The sequence below is a fragment of the Muntiacus reevesi genome, chromosome 3 (genome assembly GCF_963930625.1).
Source record: "Muntiacus reevesi chromosome 3, mMunRee1.1, whole genome shotgun sequence".
In the NCBI taxonomy this organism is placed as follows: domain Eukaryota; kingdom Metazoa; phylum Chordata; class Mammalia; order Artiodactyla; family Cervidae; genus Muntiacus; species Muntiacus reevesi.
Window position 1 is genome coordinate 196,799,764 of NC_089251.1, and position 21,249 is coordinate 196,821,012.

Here is a 21,249-nt window from a genome sequence, read left to right on the forward strand (position 1 = left end):
ACACCAGTTTCTGGTTCCTCCACACAAGCATTCCTGTCTCCACAGGACTTTTGGTCCTACACATTGGATATTATCTAGACCGTGTTGCTTTTCCCTGAAGAAAGTTATTTATTATTTATTTTATCAAGGCCAGAAAGACATAGACTAGAACAGCAAACCTGTGACTTTGCCCAAGTTGAGGGACCTGATAGCCCTGAATTCGACTTCTGGGGAGAAGTTATAACTGAGTCGGAGTTGCTGATCCATCTGCAAGAAAACAGAAAACAGAAGCGGCATCAGCAGAGGTCCTCACATCCAAGGCATAAAACACTCCTGTCTGAAAATAGCTGGAAAACACAGGCAGGGCAGACACCTCTCTGGGATTTTTCTCCCTGGAGAAATGAGAAATGTCTCACTAATTCTTCCACAATGCACATAAAATACCCCTTTCTTTCTTTATTGGTGAAATAAAGGCTTTCACACAAGTCCTCTCCCTGGGAAATTCTGTACAGCTTTTGACAGGTATTTATCTCCCCACTGAGATTTTCTCACCAAATTCTTTGTTGCAAAGAAGCAAACAAATGAAGCCTTTTAGGAAGGACCCTGCAGGATTAACAAGAAAAGGAAAGCAGGTTTTCATTTCCATCTCTCCCTCCTCCCTCTTTGGTCCTTGAAACCTTCACGGCCTCCTTTGCTCCAGCTGACCTGGCCTCAATCAGGGGTGCCTTCGGGGATTTTCCTGAGCGAATATACTTCAGTTTGACAAAAGGTTTGAGTCTGGGAAGGGGAGACCAGCTGAACAGCTGCCACCAGCATGAACAGCTGATAGCTCCATTTTGCAGGTGAATAAAAGCCACCAGGGGGATTCTTCGGAGCTTTATTTCTAAGATCATCCTTTAGGGAACCTTCCTTTCCACACACGTTAATTTCAGTTCCACCTCTTTGTTCTCTCCCTTTCAAGGCATGGTTCCCCATCCATCCCGAGGTTTTCCTGTCTAGTCAAAGCCTACCGAGTTTTCCAGGCTCTATCACAGTTCATCTGTAGGAAGGGAAGACTAACACCCCTTCAGCTGTGTGCCGGTCCCCAGACTGCCCATGGGGAGCAGCTGACTGGGAGCCTGGTGTCCCCAGCTCCCACTGCTGGACCCTCCTGCACCCACTGCGGCTCAGACAGACCCTCCTACAGGAACCTCTGGGTCCTGCGATGGTTTCTGCTGTGAAAGAAATCAGTGGCTATGACTTGTGGTATATAATTGTAGGCTTTATTCCTTTTTCATTCATGGAATTATGCTTTAATAAAACTTGTTGTTTATTGAGCACTTGGTGTGTATGAGACATCATACTAAAGCATCCTTCAAAATGCCTTCTTCCCTAGAATACTGTGAAATAGGCATTATCATCCCTGTAGTGCAGACGGTGAAAGTGATGTCACAAGATCACACGTTCGGCCAACGCCACACAGCATTACACAGCAGGGACTCCCTGTCACATGGCCTGCCAACCACACAGTATGGCATTTACTTTACTTGGCCATGCCTCTCTAGATGTTTGAGCAGCTGGCAGACAATCACTGTATGTTCTTATTTCTGAATTTCTACACAATCCATTCAATGACCATTTGAGTATCTACTCTGTTCCAGACACTTTTCTAAGTGTTCCCATGCTCCCAGAGTCCACCTCCTCTAAGAAGCTCTCCTTGAAGCCTTAGTTAGACTAGTTGATCCTGTTCTCTGTTCTCATGGTGCCTTCCCCTGCCCCCACCTCTAAACTTGCATTTAAGATGCTGTATCGTAATGACAGCAAGGAGATCAAACCATCCAATTCTAGAGGAAATAAACCCTGAAAATGCATTGAAAGGACTGATGCTGAAGCTCTGATACTTTTGCCACCTGAAGAGCTGACTCCTTGGAAAAGACCCTGATGCTGGGAAAGGTTGAGGGCAATAGGAGAAGGGGATGACAGAGCAGGATTTCATTAGATAGTATCATTAATTCAATGGATACTAGTTTGAGCAAACTCCAGGAGAAGCTGAAGGACAAGGAAGCCTGGTAGCCTACAACATGTGGGGGTACAAAGAATTGGACAGGATTTAATGAGTGAACAATGACTGTAATGATCTGCATGCTCTCCCCATCTCACTTTTCTCCACTAAACTATTGGCTCTTTGAAGATGTGGACAGTTTATTGATACATGCTTTCTATATGGCCTATTACAGTAACTGGAAAAGTAACTGCGAACAGATGTTTGCTGAATGAATAAACAGACATCCTGTGTTGATTCTCTTCCCATCTTGTGGGCTATGGAGCACCCAGTACATCACCGGGATGCCTCTGGCTGCCCTGGTGGCCTCTACACCTCGGATGCAGCACAGAGTTTTTCATACCCGTGGTCCCCATCTGGAATCCTTTTAATGCTCAGATTCAGTCCTTGCCCCGAAAGAGTCTTCCCCCTGCCTTATCTCAGAACTCCCACCTATTCTCTGAAACCATCTCTTCCAGCAGGGGCAGGGTTCCTCCTCTCAAGCTTTGTTGTTCAGGTTAAAGAGGAGGCTAAAGTGACTGAATTTCCTGCTGAGAAGAGAGAAGGATTCTTAGAACTAAAGGCTGAGCTGAGACTCCTTTAGCGTCTGGCTCTAACCTCTTCCCAAGGTCCCAAAGATCAAGTGATTCCCTCAACACTGTCACATCCTGTAGAAGACCTAATTGTTCCAGTACAGGAGTCATTCCTGACATGCTGTTCTCCTTTATGGGAACCTACCTGGTCCTTTCCACTTTAATCAGATGACTTACAAGGGTGAGAAGGAGGTGAATGACAATCACTTGTTTTGTTTTGGTTTGGTTCAGTTCAGTCGCTCAGTCATGTCCCACTCTTTGCCACCCCATGAACTGCAGCATGCCAGGCCTCCCTGTCCATCACCAGCTTCCAGAGTTTACCCAAACCCATGTCCATAGAGTTGGTGATGCCGCCCAACCATCTCATCCTCTGTCGGTCCCTTCTCCTCCTGCCCTCAATCCTTCCCAGCATCAGGGTCTTTTCAAATGAGTCAACTCTTTGCATGAGGTGGCCAAAGTACTGGAGTTTCAACTTCAGCATCAGTCCTTCCAATGAACACCCAGGACTGATCTCCTTTAGGATGGACTGGTTGGATCTCCTTGCAGTCCAAGGGACTCTCAAGAGTCTTCTCCAACATCACAGTTCAAAAGCATCAATTCTTTGGTGCTCAGCTTTCTTCACAGTCCAACTCTCACATCCATACGCGACCACTGGAAAAACCATAGCCTTGACCAGACGGACCTTTGTTGACAAAGTAATGTCTCTGCTTTCTAATATGCCATCTAGGTTGGTCATAACTTTCCTTCCAATGAGTAAGTGTCTTTCAATTTCAAGGCTGCTATCATCATCTGCAGTGGTTTTGGAGCCCAGAAAAATAAAGTCTGACACTGTTTCCACTGTTTCTCCATCTATTTGCCATGAAGTGATGGGACCAGATGCCATGATCTTAGTTTTCTGAATGTTGAACTTTAAGCCAACTTTTTCACTCTCTTCTTTCACTTTCATCAAGAGGCTCTTTAGTTCTTCCTCACTTTCTGCCATAAGGGTTGTATCATCTGCATATCTGATGTTATTGATATTTCTCCCATCAATCTTGATTCTAGCTTGTGCTTCCTCCAGCCCAGCGTTTCTCAGGATGCACTTGTTTAAGTATTAGTAGAGGTATGGAGACAAAGGCACAATGATTCAAAGAAGGCTTGGGATACTGTGGGAAAGGATTCCAACCCTTAAGTGGAATGAGCGCATATGGCGGCACCCCCAGAACTGGTTCAGGTGCTGGGTTACCTATGTGAAGATCTTAGCAAATGCACAGAACAAAGGCAAAAGGCGGGGTGGGGTGGGTGGGTAGTTTCCACAAACATTTATTTCCAGGACATCGGCTTTATGATAGGGGCTGGGCAATCAATGAAGTCTTCAGGGAGAAATGCATTATTTTGTTATACTTCTTTACGTTCACTCTATGTTTTAGTGTTGTTTTTCTTTATAATTACTCTTGATGAGGTTGTGAGAGAGTGAAGTATCACAATCTTTTAGAGCTTAGGATGCCTAAAATTGTAATCTGGCCTGGAGAAGGGTTTCCCTGCTGGTTCAACTGGTAAAGAAGTTTTGTTGATCTTAAAACTGAGGATAGCAGTGGTCTTGTCAAGTTATTAAATGAGATTAAAAGAGATGAAAAAAGGAGGGAAATTGAACAAAGCTTTTCTTTTGAGTAAGCCCTAGACACCAGGCTTCATGCTTGGCCCTTTAGTTATGTTCTTGCTTTCCTATAATGCTTACCAGAACTCACTGAACTCAGCTGCATCTGTACCCCAGCCCACCCCCATAACATGCAAATTTTTTTTATAGATAAATAGACTGAGCCTCAGAAAGATGAATAGCCAATCTAAGATCTTATAACATAGGAGATGGAACAGGAACTCACACACAAGTCTGTCCCGAACTAGGGATCCCTCTCTTAACCTAAGGATCTTCAACTCTCAAAGGAAGTCATTAACTCCAAGTTTTCAGAATGCCAGGCCCCCTCCATCTTCACAGCTAGTCATTGTGCTGACATTTTGGTAAACTAGTTTAACTTGTTTAATGTCATTAATATATTTTAAATAGAGGCATTGAAGTCCACCTCCACCACCAGGGCATTCATGAGGGCACATGAGCTTTTAACACCACTGGTCAAATTATAATTCTCAAATCATTACCAGGGTTTCTTACTCCTGGCTGTAGCAGGAGTATTAAATAAATAGATAAGTTATATTGATTGCTAGAAGCATTTAAGTGGTTTGGGATTGAAGTCAAGGAGCTGGGTTGCTCTATTACATAAGGCGACTGGAGATGGGGTCCCTGAGTCAAGTTCTGAGGGGTGTTCCAAAGGAGTACAAGTAACAGGTAGTGATGAAGATACATGAGCACCTGGATCCCAGGCAAAGAAGACTCTAGTGTATTCAAGAGTTCTGGGAGGAGCAAGGAGGCGCCCAGGAGGCCTGAGCAGAGTTGAGAGGGATCCGGAACAGGTGAGCGTGTGTGTACCTGTGTGTCTTTGTCAGTTAGGAACCTGCAGACAGGGCAGGCTGTCTGTAAATTGCACTCGTTTTTGACTGAGTGGCGCGTCCGTGATCCTCACAGCCCCTTCTTGTTCAGGGTGAGCTGAACGGATGCCCAGACGAGGTGGGTGCCCTCCTCCGCGCTCTAGCATCACCTGTGCACACTCTTCCCACAGCCCTTGCTGGTCCCTTGTGATTTCTTCCTTGCTTGTCTTCCTCATTATTCTACAGTTAGAGGTTGTCAAAGCTGAACATGCAGCAGCATCACCTGCTGCCCCCTTCCTGAGAAAAGGCTTCAGATTAAGTAGATCTGACCTAGGACCCAAGAATTAGCATTTCCTACAAGGTCCCAAGAGATGCTGATGGAAAGCAGGCTGCGCCATGAGGACCACTATTCTAGTTCTCCAAAGGCTGGGGCTGAGTGTGATTGGTATACATCCCCAGAACTCGGCTGCTCACTTGGCTCGGGGGCAAAATTCAGAACACTTGTACTGAGCACCCAAGGTACATTTGCCGGAATGAGAAGAAGAGAAGCAAGGTACCTGAATGGTAAGCCCTCTGCCCTCTCTGTTAATCTTCAAGTGATGCAGTCTTCTGTTGGCAAAGTTCTCTGTATTGATGGTGAATACATGGGTTTCTTCCTTGTTTAGCTGGTAGCGAACTTGTAAGCTTCCTTGAAAGAAAAACATTAGAAATTAGAATTAAAAGTAGACCGATACAGTGTAAAAAATGATCAGATTGCTTTTTAATTGATCATGGCTGTTTTCTAGTGACCTAGGCCATAATCCTTTCATCATTCACATTTTTAGAAGGTACTATATATGTCGTGACTGCAGCACCCAGGTCCATATTAAAACTCCTGAGTATAGATGAAATATGCGTGTGTGTATGTGTGTGTCTGTCTGTGTGTGTGTGAGTGTGTGTTATCAGAAACCAAAATAATTTGATTGCGAAGACTTTAATAAGATTGTCCACACCATCTTCAGTTTCTACCACTTCCTAGAACTTCTTTTCTTCCTAATTGCCTCCGTGGAATTTCAGAATATGTAATGTGAAATAAGATTGTAATCTAAGGCAGAGTAGGTAAAAGCAATCTGGAGCAGTGAGGTCATTACCCAACAGGGTCAGCCAACAGAAGAAGCTCCCTACAGTTAGTCCTGATTCCTCCTCTACCTTTGGTTCTGATTATCATAGATTTTCAACTTGGGGGCTTATTTTCTCATTTAAAAATTAATCATAGCTCCCTGAGAGTGAAAGTCACTCAGTCCTGTCTGACTCTGAAACCTTATAGACTGTGGCCTGCCAGACTCCTCTGTCCATGGGATTCTCCCAGCAAGAATACTGGAGTGGGTAGCCATTCCCTCTCAGGGATCAAACTCAGGTCTCCTACATTGCAAGCATATTATTTACCATCTGAGATACCAGGGAAGCCAAAGAGGACTGAGGTGACTATATGAAAGTGAAATGTGAGTCACTCAGCCATGTCCAACTCTTTGCGACCCCATGGACTGCAGTCCTATAGGCTCCGCTGTGCAAGGAATTCTCCAGGCAAGAATACTGGAGTGGGTTGCCATTCCCTTCCCCAGGGGATCTTCCTGACCCAGGAATCGAACCTGTATCTCCTGCATTGCATGCAGATTCTTCACCTTCTGAGCCACCAGGCACCATGTAGGAAGCCCTAGTAGCTCCCTAGAAATAGCATATTTGGTGCTGAGAGGCACCTTCACGTGGGGCAAGGGGCCGGCCCGTGGTAGGGAAAGGGACCCCTTATAAACTGGTGGGCTGTTCCCTAGCTAGCTCTTTCAAGCTCTTTCTAAGAACTTGGGTTTTTAATACTATTTAATGCAATATAATATATAATATATAAATATGTTCCTAATATATAATGTATAAATTTTCTATAGAGTATATAAATATATATAATAATATAACATATAAATTTTACATAATATATAATATATAATTCAACCCAATCAAGTAAATCAGCATGTGGTATTTATGTGTCAGGCATGGTAGTAAGGCATACATTCCTTGTAGTTATTTGGGATTCTTACCATTCCCCTGAGTGGGTCATTCATACGCACATTCTGCACACATCAGTCTATTTTAGAAATCACTTCCGTTTTACACATCTTCACTAACACTCGCCTAGGAACCATCCATCTTAGGTGTTCATCATCTCAACTGGGACCCTGTCAAAGCATTTACTCTGAAGCCTCCCCAGCACTCCAAATTAGGTCTAAAACACCTCGACCATTTCTTAGAGCCAGGCACGTACTGATCTCACCTTCTTGGGAGGTTTTGATGCAGTCAGTGCCTCCCAAAGCACCCTAAGAAGACATCCTGAAACCGCTTGCTAACTCGTCTTCACACAACTCCTAGGAGGCTAAACTCAATTCAAGACTTTTCAGAAATAAGCTTGCCACCATCAAAGGCTGACTTGCAGTTTTACAGGAGGCACTGGGGTGAGATGGAAATGGGTTGGGATGAGAAGTCCATTCATCACCTTCCTCTTAGCATCATGTTCAACTGCCTGGTCGATGAGCAAAGAGACACGTGTCTCCTTCCAGCCACTCCGGTGTCACGAGGTTACTGTCACCTTCTTGGATGGCACTGCCCTGGACCCAAAAAGCTCACTGCTCTTAAGCCCTCTTTTACCTAATTTATATGCTTCATCTGTCAGCTTTCATTTTCCTCTTCAGTGTCTCCCATCCCTACCTTTGCTTCCAAAAGTGTTTAACATAACAGTAGTCACTGCAAGTGAAGAGGCCCTTAGACAGGGAACTGACTGAGGAAAGATGCTCTGAATCTAATAAATGAAAAAACAAACAGAAAAAGGATTCTCCTTGGCAGCAACCTAAATGTCCATCAACAAAGGAATTGGTAAAGACGATGTGGTACATATACACAATGGAACTCAGCCACTAGAAAGAATGAAATAAGACCATTTGCGGCAACATACATGGACCTAGAAATTGTCATGCAGAGTGAAGTCAGAAAGAGAAATAACTTATGACATTCCTGTGTATGTGGAATCTAAAAGTAAATTATACCAATAAACTTATTTATAAAACAGACTCACAGATTAAGAGAAAGAACTTATGATTCTCAAGGAGGAAGGATGGGGGAAGGGATAATTGGGGAGTTTGGGATGGACATGTACATACTGCTATATTTAAAATGGATAACAAACAAGGGCCTAGTGTGGAGCACATGAAACTCTGCTCAGTGTTTTGTGGGAACCTGGATGGAGGGGAGTTTGGGGGAGAATGGATGCATGTATGGCTGAGTCTCTGCCATTCACCTGAAACTATCACAATGATGCTAATCAGTTTCACTCCAATACAAAATTTAAAAAAAATTAAAGGATTGCCTTAGTCAGGTGTTCACTACAATTTATCTAGGGAAACATATCCCCTTTTACATGGTCTCATTTTTTTTTTTTTTCTGTTAGTATTTGTTGACATTGCTACATTATAAATAGCATGCATTTACCTGTGTGTGTGTGTGTGGATATGGGCTGAAATAAGATGTTCAAAGTATAGAAAGGAAATGAAATTGATTTGAGTCTCAGGGCTTTTCCAAATATGCTTCTGGAATAAACATACGTATAATGGAATAACCTTTGGTCACCAGCAAGTATGCTGTAAAATTTCATTGCATCTTAATAATATTGGAGCGTTCTAGCTGTATATGCCCTCACTCTTTTTATGTCTCCAGGCAAAATTCATATCATTATTTTTAGAATTATATAAGTATTATCAATGTCATTTTAAAAATGTTGGAGAGAAATCAATGATCACAAAAAATGTGTTTAAATACAATGATAAAGAATCTAGTTTAAATCAAAGAGGATGTAGACATATTATATTAAACATTCTTGCTACTTTCTGGACAGTCACTACCCCTTGGCTTCTATCATTCTTGAGTTTTTTGCATATGACTCCTCTTTCATCTAGGATTTCTTTTTATTCCTTCCTCCATATGACAGATGAACGAACAGAGGTGCAGAAAAGTGAATAAATTTTCATCATTTATAGTGAGTGATTGACTCAGATTTAGAAGTGAAATTGAGTTAGTGTCTAAAGAGCATGGTTTTCCCACGGAACACAAAGGTCCCATGCATTCATCTCAGCCAAGAATAGGACTTCCATTCCAACCTTTCCCATTAAGCTGATTCCTACTAAAGCTCCAACGCTAGGCATCTGCCCCCCTCTCCCAGGACGCCTTCTCTGGCTTTTCCAGGCTGCCCTCTTCGGCTCCCGTGGGGCCTGCTGACCTCTCTGCTGTCCGTTTGCTTGCCCATCTTTTCCTTCCTTCCTTGCCTCTCTGCCTCCCTTCCTCCCTGCCTTCTTTTCATTCTTTTTTAAACTACGCAAATTATCATCTCAAATTCTGAAGGCTAGAAGCTTGAAGTGTTCTCGCAAAGGATCTAGGCTAGGATTCTTCCTTGCTTCTTCTTGGCATTTGGTGGATACCCCCATTCCTTGCCTTGAAGATGCTTTATTCCAATCTCCCGCTTTCCTTCACACGCGTCCTATCTGTGTGCATTAGATGGACTGCCATGAAAAGCTACTTTAATACTGTACAAGGATGATTCTGCTCCTGTTTGGCCACCGATCTACTATTTATATTCTTCTTGACAATCACCTACTTGTGAGAATGTGAAAATTATGGACTAGAAATTCGAAATTTGAAAAATCCAACTATTATCTGGTTCATCATCTTGAGTTGGGCCTCAGGATAAAGATTCTCACACCTCAGTTTCTTCAAGAACAACATTTTGTAGTTTGCTTGTTCCCACTTGGCTGGTTTTCCTATGCTAACCCGTCTTCCATACTGTCGTTAGTGTGAGGGCTCTGACACAGGCTCACTTGGCCATGTGATTCTACCCCAAGATCAATTTTACATGATACCAAGTCTTCTTCTCACCTTTTCAACTTTATCAACACACACTTTCCATAACTGAACCATATCTGAACTAACAGAATGCCTCCAAATAATGCTCCTCCCTGATTTTGTGCATTTTATCTCTTCACCTGAAACTGCCCCTGCCTTCTTAGCTGCATGCCAGCCCCTTCTCATTTATTAAGCTCAACTCATACGACCCAGGTCTCCACTTTCCTTCAAGACAGGTATGAGCTTTCCTTCTTGCATTATCACTGTGCTCATTTTTGGTAACATTCTCAATGCATCAAGCTTCACTTGTCTTTCCCCTTGAATTTAAGCTTCTCCCGGAAGAACAGATGCTTATTCATCTTTGTGTCTACAGAGAAGAGCACAGAGCCCGCTATCTTAAGTCCCCAGAAGACTTTTGTTGAATAAAGTAGGCACTCTGTAGAATGCTATTATCACTTCGTCAAAATTATAAACTAGCAGTTATTCAATGTCTACTCTGCGTCGACACAAAATTAACAAACAGTTATAATGTTACAGTTATGTTTTAAAGGGATTTGTTATCTAGTTACAGGGAACAAAATCAAGGTCCTACTTTCCTGCTTATATGCCAACCATGCATTAGAACTTGAATTTGGTACTAAAGACTTTTTTCCCCAAAACTTCTCAGATTAGGAACAGCAAAATTTCAGTGAAGTAAAATCTCTACAAACAAATAATAATAATAAAAGCAATTATTATGAAATTCATAGTGAAATGGATTCAAACTCAGGAGGACAGAACATCAACGTGTATATTCCTTCCACTGTATCATGTTGCCTTCAAAGACATGTTTGCTCAAGTAGACAAGTGAGTTGATGAATAGACAGATGTATGGTTGGGTGAAGGGAAAAGGGGGTGATTATTTATAGACAATAGAGATACACGTTTTGTGAGTTCCAATAATGAGCAGTTATAAGAACTGAGGTAATGTGAAAGAGTCTTCACAGAAAGAGATTTATTGAAGAAGGTAGAACGGAATTAGGCAAAAAGAAAAAGAACAGTACTATGCTTACATAGCTATAGAGATATAAGCAGAGCAACGTGACTGATCTTTACCATGATTTGAATAGAACCAACCAGAGGCCAATATGGCTGATAAGGATCTTGATAGACACTCACCCAACTGAGCTTCTCATTTTGAAATAGAAACACTAAGACTCTGAAACACAAGTATAGCTTGGAAGAGGGTGGTAACAAAGAGTAAGTCACGAGTAGAAGCCTCGTACTAAAAGGGCAAGGAATTTGAACTTCTTGTAAAGAAGGATCCCGCAAGGCGCTAAACACATGCCTGACTGGGCTGATCTACACAAAGTGATGGCTTAAGAAAACTGGCCTGGGTGCCCGTGGCCAGATCAGACCTAAGAGGGAAGATGGAGGGCCTCCTGGTGGCTCAGTGGTAAAAAGCCCACCTGCCAGTGCAGGAGACTCGGGTTTGATCCCTCCTGCAGGAGGACCCCACGCGCTGCGGAGCAGCTCAGCCCACCCACCACCACTACTGAGCCAGTGCTTTAGGGCCTGGGAGCTGAAACCTCTGAAGCTTGCACGCCTAGAGCCTGTACCCCACAGCGAGAGAAGCCCAGCAGTGAGACGCCTGCACACCACACCTGAAGAGTAGCCCCCAGTAGCCGCAGCTAGAGAACAAAGACCCACGCAGTCAAAAGTAAATAAATAAATAAAGATAGAAGAGATGATGAAGCTACCAGTTCTCACAAACATCAAAACAAAAACTGCTGAAGATGCTAGACTGCTGACACGGAACAGGAATCCACAGTAACACTGCTGTTACTACCACAGGCCAATTTCTTGCTTTATCATTTCACTTTGACAGAAGGAGCTCTTCTACACATTGATTGCTGTCCAATCCTTAGCATCCCATATCAACTACAGACATATACATCTTTCTATGCAGCTTTTAGTGTCTACTAACCAGACCACCCTTACTGATTAGCTTCTCTTTTATCTTCAATCCCCTTCTTAGTGGTAGGTAAGGCAATTATTTCAGTTCAGTTTAGTCAATCAGTCGTGTCCAACTCTTTGTGACCCCATAGACTGCAGCATGCCAGGCTACCCTGTCCATCACCAACTCCCAGAGCTTATTCAAACTCATGTCCATTGAGTCGGTGATGACAACCAACCATCTCATCCTCTGTGGTCCCCTTCCCCTCCTGCCTTCAATCTTTTCCAGCATCAGGGTCTTTTCTAATGAGCCTGTTTCATTGCATCAAGTGGCCAAAATATTGGAGCTTCAGCTTCAGCATCAGTCCTTCCAATGAACACCCAGGACTGATCTCCTTTAGGATGGACTGGTTGGATCTCCTTGCAGTCCAAGGGACTCTCAAGAGTCTTCTCCAACATCACAGTTCAAAAGCATCAATTCTTTGACACTCAGCTATTTTTTATAGTCCAACTCTTATATCCATACATGGCTACTGGAAAAAAACTTTGACTAGATGGACCTTTATTGGCAAAGTAATGTCTCTGCTTTTTTAATATGCTGTCTAGGTTGGTCATAGTTTTTCTTCCACTGAGAAAGCATCTTTTAATTCCATGACTGCAGTCACTATCTGCAGTGATTTTGGAGCCAAAATTTGCACATTCTTTGGCATTTCCTTTCTTTGGAATTGGAATGAAAACTGACCTTTTCCAGTCCTGTGGCCACTGCTGAGTTTTCCAAATTTGCTGGCATTCTGAGTGCAGCACTTTCACAGCATCATCTCTTAGGATTTGAAATGGCTCAACTGGAATTCTATCGCCTCCACTAGTTTTGTTTGTAGTGATGCTTCCTAAGGCCCCCTTGACTTCACATTCCAGGATGTCTGGCTCTAGGAGGCACTTATTTACTTAGTGGTAAATAAGAGGGACTCCTAGGTCAAGGCTCTAGGAGTCCTTTTTTCATTCATTTCCTCTATGAGCTATATATGCCACACATTTAAGTCATCAGCAGCTCTCTGGTCTCTATAAAGTAAACCCTGTGTCTCTGTACCTCTTTCCAGCTCAACCATCATGCCCTCATTGTTCCATCATCACCTCTCACCAGGACCATTGCAACGCATCTGAACTCACTTCTCAGATTCGAGTCTTAGCTGTTTTCCCTCACACTCATCCATTCTTAATTGTGCAGCCAATATAAGCTTTCTGAAATATTTACCTGATGTTGCTAATTAAAATGTTTTAATGATACCCTGATGCACTTAGAATAAAACCCAAATTCTTTCTCGTAGATCCTATATAACCTTATTTCATTCTACATTTGCCCTCATTCACTAAACTCAAGCTAATGCATACCCATATTATGCTCCCATAACGTGCCAAGTCCACTCCTGTCTTAGAATCTTTACATCCACTTTCTCTTCAACCTGAAATGTTCCTTTTACAGATATCTTCCAGGAATCCTATTCTCATTCATGGGCTAACTCCATGCAGTGATGACTTCTGTAGCCATGTACTCCTAACTCAATACTAAGAGTGTTTTACAAACTTCTAGTCATGATTGACTAGTACATCATAGAATGAATAACAGAATTCAGTATCTGTTATTGCTAACTGAACACTCTCTAATCCCAATTACAAGCATTTCACTCACTGAATACAATATCCTCCCTTTCGTTTTCCCTACATCTAATCCCCAGATTCCCATAATCTTTTTTTTTTTTTTAATTTGTTTGTTTGTTTAATTGTACTTGGTTTATATGTTGTGTTAGTTTTCGGCATACACAATGATTTAGTTCATATATAGAGAGATTATATATGTTAATTCATTACTCTTCAGATTCTTTTCCCTTGTAGATTATTATGAGATATTGAGTGTGCTATCTCTTAAGTCCTTTTTGTTTATTTTATATAAAGTAGGATGTATATGTTAATCCCAACTCCTAATTTATCCCTCCTGCCTTCCCATTTGGTAATCATAAGATGGTTTTCTCTGTCTGTGAGTCTATATGTTTTGTAAGTAAGTTAATTTGTGTCATATTTTAGCTTCCATATATAAGTTATATCAAATAGTATTTGTCTTTTTCTGTCTTACTTCACTTTTAGTATGATAATCTCTAGGTTTATCCATGTTGCTGGCAAACGGCATTATTTCATTCTTTGCTATGGTTGAATGATATTCCATTGTAGTATATACCATATATTCTTTATCCATTCATCTGCTGATGGACTCTTAGGTTGCCTCTATGTCTTGGCTATTGTAAACAGTGCCATAATTGAATGCATGTATCTTTCCAAATTAGAGTTTTCCCCAGATGTATGCCCAGGAGTGGAATCACTTGATTATATTGTAACACATTAAAAAAATGGGCAGAAGATCTAAATAGACATCTCTGAATAAGAATACAGATGGCCAATAGGAACAGGAAAAAAATTTTAACATCATTAATAATTAGATAAAATGCAAATCAAAACTACAATGATGTGTCCCTTCACACCAGTCAGAACGGCCATTATAAAAAAAAAATCTACAAATAAATGCTGGAGATGGTGTGGAAAGAAGGGAATCCTCTTGCACTGTTGTTGGAATGTAAATTGGTACAACCACTCTAGAGAACAGTATGGCGTTTCCTTTAGAAACTAAAAACAGTGCGATCATATATTCCACAGTTGATAGAAGGATTAATCTCACCAACTGCTCAGTGCTCCTCAACCCCTTCAGGTCCTCTCTCCTCTCCTTACCCAACCCAAATTGCTGATCCATAACCGTGACTCTCCCCTCCTATAAACTCTCACCTCCCTTGGCCTACTCTTACTTCATGGAGAAGGTATTTGGTTGGCAGAACAATAATTGCTAAAAATCCCACCTTCACTCTTATCTTTGCAAGGTTCAGCTGGCAGAAAAATGTATAAACCCTGCGAACTGCTCATGAGTTGCTCATGACCAGCTTCACGTGGGGCTTTCTTGTGTTCTCCCAACCTCATCGTATTTCCTAGGTCCACTGACCTACTGTCTCAGAGAGCTACCGAACGGCATTTCGTCTTTTCTCAAATCCCCAACTTACCTTCTCCTTCTCCCATCTCAGTTAATAACCTTGACTCCTACTTCTCAAAGAAAACTGAAGCAATCGGAAGAAAACTCCCAGAAACTCCTGCCACCATATTGACTAACAGATCAGTTTCTGAGCCTGTGCGGTTTCCCTACCTTTATAACTTAGATGAATTGTCCATGCTTTTACTTAAATGCATCACTGCTTCACATTCTCCTAACCCGTTTGAAGACATCACTCAAGCAACATCCCCTTTCTTTACCATTTTTCTTCCTCTCTATGACATCATTCACATTAGCAAATTTTTCCAGATTTCAATGGACTAAAAAGAAACCTCTTCAACTTTCTTAATTTTAACCATGGCCATATTTCTCTAGTCTCTTCTGGTTTACAAGGAAACGCCTGTAAGGCATCATGTTATACTTTCTGAATCCAATTCCTTTTTTCCATTTGCTCTTAAACTTCCTCTGGTAAAATTTTACCCCAGAGACTCTGTGAAAATTTCTATTGCCCAAATCATCAATAACTTTCGTGTTGTTAAATCTAATTTTCCATTCAGGATCTCCAATTTATTCTCACCAGCATTTTACCCAATCACTTTCTTCTCTTCTATAAAACTATTTGCTTGGCTTCTGGGACATGACTGTCTCCTAGTCATCTTCCCACTTCACTGGCTCCTCCTTCTCCCTCCCCATTTCTGAGTCCTTATTTTCTCCTTGACTCTTAATGTTGAAGTTTCAAAGTTTAGCCTGTGGACTTCTCTTCTCTATCAATACTCACTGCCTTGATAATTTTGTCCAGCATTATGGTTCCAAATACCATTTTGGTGGCTTCTTATGACTGTTGTAGCACATAGTTCTAGATGCTATAACTCTGACACCTAAGTATCATCAGGTCCATATTTCCACCAAATACTCTAGGGGAAAGTCTATCTTTTGTTTCCTATGAGTTTCTGGCAGCTCTTGGCACACCTTCATGCTTCTTGACTTGTAGCTGCATCATTCCCTCGGTTGTCTCCCTTGTTATGTTATGTGGCCTTATTCCCTTGGTGTGTCTGTTTATGTGACTCAGTGCCTCCATATCCTTATCTCCCTCTTCATATAAGGACATTGGTGATTGGATTTAGGTCCCACTCTAATACAGCATGACTTCACTTTAACCTTGTTTCCAATAAAGTTCACATTCTGATGTTCCGGTTAGAGTCAGTTGGGGGGTGGGTGTGGAAATCTGTTGAAGCCAGTATAGTATCTAACTACAGGCCACTTTCTAAATTTATATCTCCAGTTTGGTCATCTGCCCTCAACTTCAGACTCTTCTACTCAATCGTCCCTCTTCTTGTTTGGCCAATACAAGATTTAATTTAATACACCTCGAATTTAATACACCCAAGACTGAACTCATGATCTCTTCTAAACCTGCTTCTCCTATGACTCTTCCCTACTCAAGCACTGACAATCCTATAAATTCAGGTGCTGAGCCAAAAAAAATCTTGGGTTCCTCTCTGGTGTCTTATAACTTATGTCCAACAGGGATGCCAAAGTTTGATGCCCCACCCTCCAAAATAAACCTGAGTCTAACCACTTTTTTCATTCCTCACCAATTCCTCTATTGCTAATCCTCACCCCAGTCAGGCAGCATTTCTCATCCAGACTAATTCAGTAGCCTCCTAACTACTCTTCTTCTCTTCTAACCCCCTGTATGTTATTCTCCACAGAGCCTCTAGAGAAATCCCATCAATATATAAATAAGACTAACCACTCCTCTGCTTGTTCAGTGGGCCCCCATCTTTCCCAGTTTAGTTTAGTAGACATCTTTCTTTTTTCCTTTATTGAAGTTTAGTTGATTTACAACATTGTTTTAATTTCAGGCATACAGCAAGGCAATTAATATGTATATATGCATGTGTGTTAGTCACTCACTCACGTCTAACTCTGCAACCCCATGGACTATAGCCCACCAGGCTCCTCTGTCCATGGAGTTCTCCTGGCACAAATACTGGAGTGGGTTGCCATGCTCTTCTCCAGGGCATATATGCCTGGAGAATATCATTATTATAACAAAATTATATATAGTTCCCTATGCTATACAGTAGGTCCATATTGTTTATTTATATATAGTCTTGTGTATATACTAATCCCTAACTCCTAGTTTATCCCTGCCCACTTTAGTAACCATAGTTTTTCTTTTTTTTTAATATAATTTTTTTAAAATTTTGATTGGAGGCTAATTACTTTACAATATTATATTGGTTTTACCATACATTGACATGAATCCGCCACAGGTGTACACTTGTTCCCCATCCTGAACCCCTTCCCACCTCCCTCCCCATCTTTTCTGAGTCTGTGATTTTATTTCTGTCTTGTAAAGAAGTTCATTTGTATATTTGTTTTTTAAGTTTCCACATAAAAGTGATCATACCATCTTTGTCTTTCTCTGTCTGGCTTATTTCACCCAGTATGATACTCTCTAGGCCCACGCATGTTTCTGTAAACGGCATTATTCCATCCTGTTTACGGCTGAGTAATACTCTGCTGTGTATATGCACCACATCTTCCTCTATTCATTTGTTGGTGAACATTTAGGTTGCTTTTATGTCTTGGCTATTGTAAACAATGCTGCTATGAACATAACGGTGCATGTATCTTCAAATGAGAATTTTCATCTTTTCCACACATATGCTCAGATAGCAGGCAGTTTCCCTGCTGTTACTACAAGGTCCTAGGGCCTCACGTTTGCTTTCCCAGTGGTCATGCATGGATGTGAGAATTGGATCATAAAGAAGGTTGAGTGCCAAAGGACTGATGCTTTCAAACTGTGAGGCTGGAGAAGACTCTGGAGAGTCCCTTGGACAGCAAGGAGATCCAACCAGTCAATCCTAAAGGAAATCAACCCTGAATATTTACTGGAAGGACTATTGCTGAAGCTGAAGCTCCGATACTTTAGCCACCTAATTCAAAGATCAGGCTTATTAGAAAAGACCCTGATGCTGGGAATGATTGAGGGCGGAGGAGTAGAGGGCAACACAGGATGAGGATGAGATGATTATCGAGCATCACCGACACAGTGGACATGAATTTGAGCAAACTCTGGGAGATGGTGGAGAAGAGTGGAGCCAGGCGCGCTACAGTCCATGCAGTCACAAAGAGTCAGACATGGCTTAGTGACTGAACCACAAGGCCTTACATTACCTCTCTCTCCTCATCAGCTATCACACTCCTCCTTGTCTCTGGATCCAGCCATGATGCTTTCCTTACCAGATCCTAGGGAACATGCACACCTCTGTTTCTGGACTTTGCATTCCCTACTTTCTCTGGAATGATCTCAGGGTATTCACAGGGCTCCTCCACCTACTGCCAAGTCCTTCACGTCTTTGCTCAAATAGAACTGGTTTCAAGAGCTCTTCTCTGATGGCCATGTTAAAACCTCCAAGATCCTTACCCCACTTAAACATATCTTTAATTCCTTTACATTGCTCTTTTTTCCTAATAGAGCTTACCATCTTAGAATATTTTGCTTCTTGTTATAATGTATTATTTACTATCTATAGCTTCCATTAGAATGAACGAGTGTGTGCGTGTGTGTTTATGTGTGATCAGTTGCCCAGTTGTGTCTGAATCTTTGCGACTCCATAGACTATAGCCCACCAGGGTCCTCTGTCCACGGAATTTTCCAGGCAAGAATACTAGAGTGGGTTGATATTTCCTACTCCAGGGGATCTTCTTAACCCAGAAACTGTGCCCACGTCCCTCGCGTTTCCTGCATTGGCAGGAGGGTCCTTCACTACTGCACTATGGGCCACTACATACAGGGGAAGCATTGTTTCAGACGCACAAACCCATGCTGGGTCACTACGTAAGAACATATCTTATTGCATGTTTTGTCCAGGCGTTGTTGGAAAGTCCAGGTCTTTCAAATAGCTGTTTTCATAGTATTTATCACCAACCTACTCATTTATTAATGTTTACATTTTAAAATTTGTTTAGTGATTTTCATTCCCCATTTAAATTGAAAGCTCCATGATAACGGAGCCTTACTTATGTTTTTCCCTGAGATATTCTTTCCCTGGGATATAAGAAAAATGCCTGGCATATAGTTGGAGTCAATGGGGGTCAAAAAATATTTATTGAAGTCTTTATAGAATGAATAGGTAGTTTCAATGATATATGAAATATATTTCCTTTATCTCAAACATGCTTAATTATATATATATATATATATACATATATATATATATATAATGCAAGCAATTATTTATGGGTTGATAACAATAATTTTAAAAATTATAATTTTCTAGCTATTAATGTCAGGTACTGTCATTCTTGTAATCAGTATCATTAGAATTTCATTTATTGCCCATTTTGTTGTAGGAATTGTCTTAAATGCTTTTGTCATATTTCAACTTTAAACCTCAGAAATACATCCTACATATTATTATGATTATGCTGATTGTACATATGAGGGCAATTTAGCTTGTCTAAGCTAGTTAGACATTTAAATTTCAGCCATTTCACACAGGCTTTTCTCCAGTCTAATTGTAATCTGCATTTCCCACCACCTCACAAGCGTGGAAGGGTAGTATCCACACTCTGCATCTCATCCTTAGCATGCACCATATGAAGCTAAAGCCTTGTAATAACATTTAGATGAAGGCATAACATCTGTTTGATAATCCCACTTAGACTTCACAGAGAAAACATTTTTTTAAAAATCTGTGGCCATTCTGAAGCCAAACTCAGTTGTCCAGAGCTTGTTGTTAAACCACTACAAGCATAATTGAATGCTAAATTTCATGAGATGTCTCCAAGCTGGAAAAAAAAAACAACACCTTTTTTTTTTTTTTAAATCTTCTTAGAAAAAGAGAAAGTTTGTACTTAAAAACTGCACACTCCATGGAAGATAAAGTCCATTTGCACAGCAAAGTTAAACATTATGGTTATTCTTCCCAAGTTTCTATCTTTGGCAAGGTGAGGACAGACTAGAACCCTAAAGAATCAGCCACCCCAAAAAAATATTCCTAGTTCTTTGAGAATTTCTCATGAGTCAGTAATTGCAGTGCACTGCAGCTTCTCAGATCCATTCAGCTATGATGATTTTCTACAGCTCAATTCATTCCTTATTCAAAAGCAACCTTGAAAACCCTCAGAGGAAGTAATGAACAGGTACCAGGTCTTCCAGCCTCTTTGGTGATGGGTTGCGGTTTACTTCATTCAGCGCTATTCTAAGCGCCTTCATAAGCAACAATTATCTTCTTCTATTTCAGCCTTTCTGTTTACGCTTGCACAAAATATTCCACAACCTCTTACCTTTAACTGAAAAGCTGTTTGCATAGAAAAAAAGCCCCATTAAAATGCAGACCAACCGCCCCTCTTCCATGGTATTCTGTCCAAACCCATCACTGTTTCTCTGCATCATGTAATGTCAACCCTTCTTTCAGCCACAGAAAATTACACAAAATTAAAAAATTAGGAGTTTAATTTTTCATTTATCAGTTGATATACATGAATGAAACCACACAAGTTCCTCTGGTTCGTGGTTGTCCTCTGAATTTCGTCTCTAGGGCATGTATAAAAGGCACACACCACAGGACATGATGGGAGAAACTGGCCGATGCGTTGTGTGCTTGGAGACTTCATCATGCTATACGGATCTGTTTTCCTTTCTTCTGAGACCCAGTTAGAGCTCACTTCCCTTTAAAAACTCTCTCCCCTTACTTGTGCATGATTTATGGGGTTTGAAGGCAATGGTCATTAGAACTCGACATTGTAATTAGTCTTTAAAGTATTCGGGATAAGGCTGCTTTGTAAATTTTATGTCCCCTTTTTATGATCCAATTGCTTTTGAATATAGAAGCTTTTGATCACAACACTTATAATTTTACAATATTTGGAGCAAACGTTAGTTGTGTGTGTTTTTGAACATTTTTAAAAAGTTTTTGAGCACCACAGATCCTGATGATATAAAGCAATGCCAATTCACAGAAATATTGGGTCATTTGTTATTTGTTTCCTGGGTGGTGAAAATGCTGCTAAGTCCGCTACTTACCTGTAACAAGGGGCTCCTACTTATTTTTTTATACCTCCCCATGCCCAGTGCTGAACTCCCCAGAGCAGACCCTCCATCAACACATGGCAAAGATCCAAGCCCCTTGATGTAACAGGAACAGTGATAATGACACTGACCCAGAGAAGAAAGATTCAGCCTTCTCCTGAGATGCACACAGCCTAGTATGAGACCCAGAACAAGAAGACCATTACAATACAGG

General features: G+C 41.3%; 1 protein-coding gene across 2 annotated transcripts in view; it reads right to left on the reverse strand.

Moving 5' to 3' along the window:
• CNTNAP5 (contactin associated protein family member 5) overlaps nt 1-21,249 on the reverse strand; it is a 970,694-nt gene that overhangs the window by 54,444 nt on the left and 895,001 nt on the right. For both annotated transcript variants that reach the window (XM_065927810.1, XM_065927809.1), the window contains exons 20-21: nt 5,613-5,743; nt 159-246 (exon numbers count right to left, since the gene is read on the reverse strand). In XM_065927810.1, coding sequence (XP_065783882.1) covers nt 159-246; nt 5,613-5,743 — 219 coding nt within the window. The remainder of the gene's footprint in view (nt 1-158; nt 247-5,612; nt 5,744-21,249) is intronic.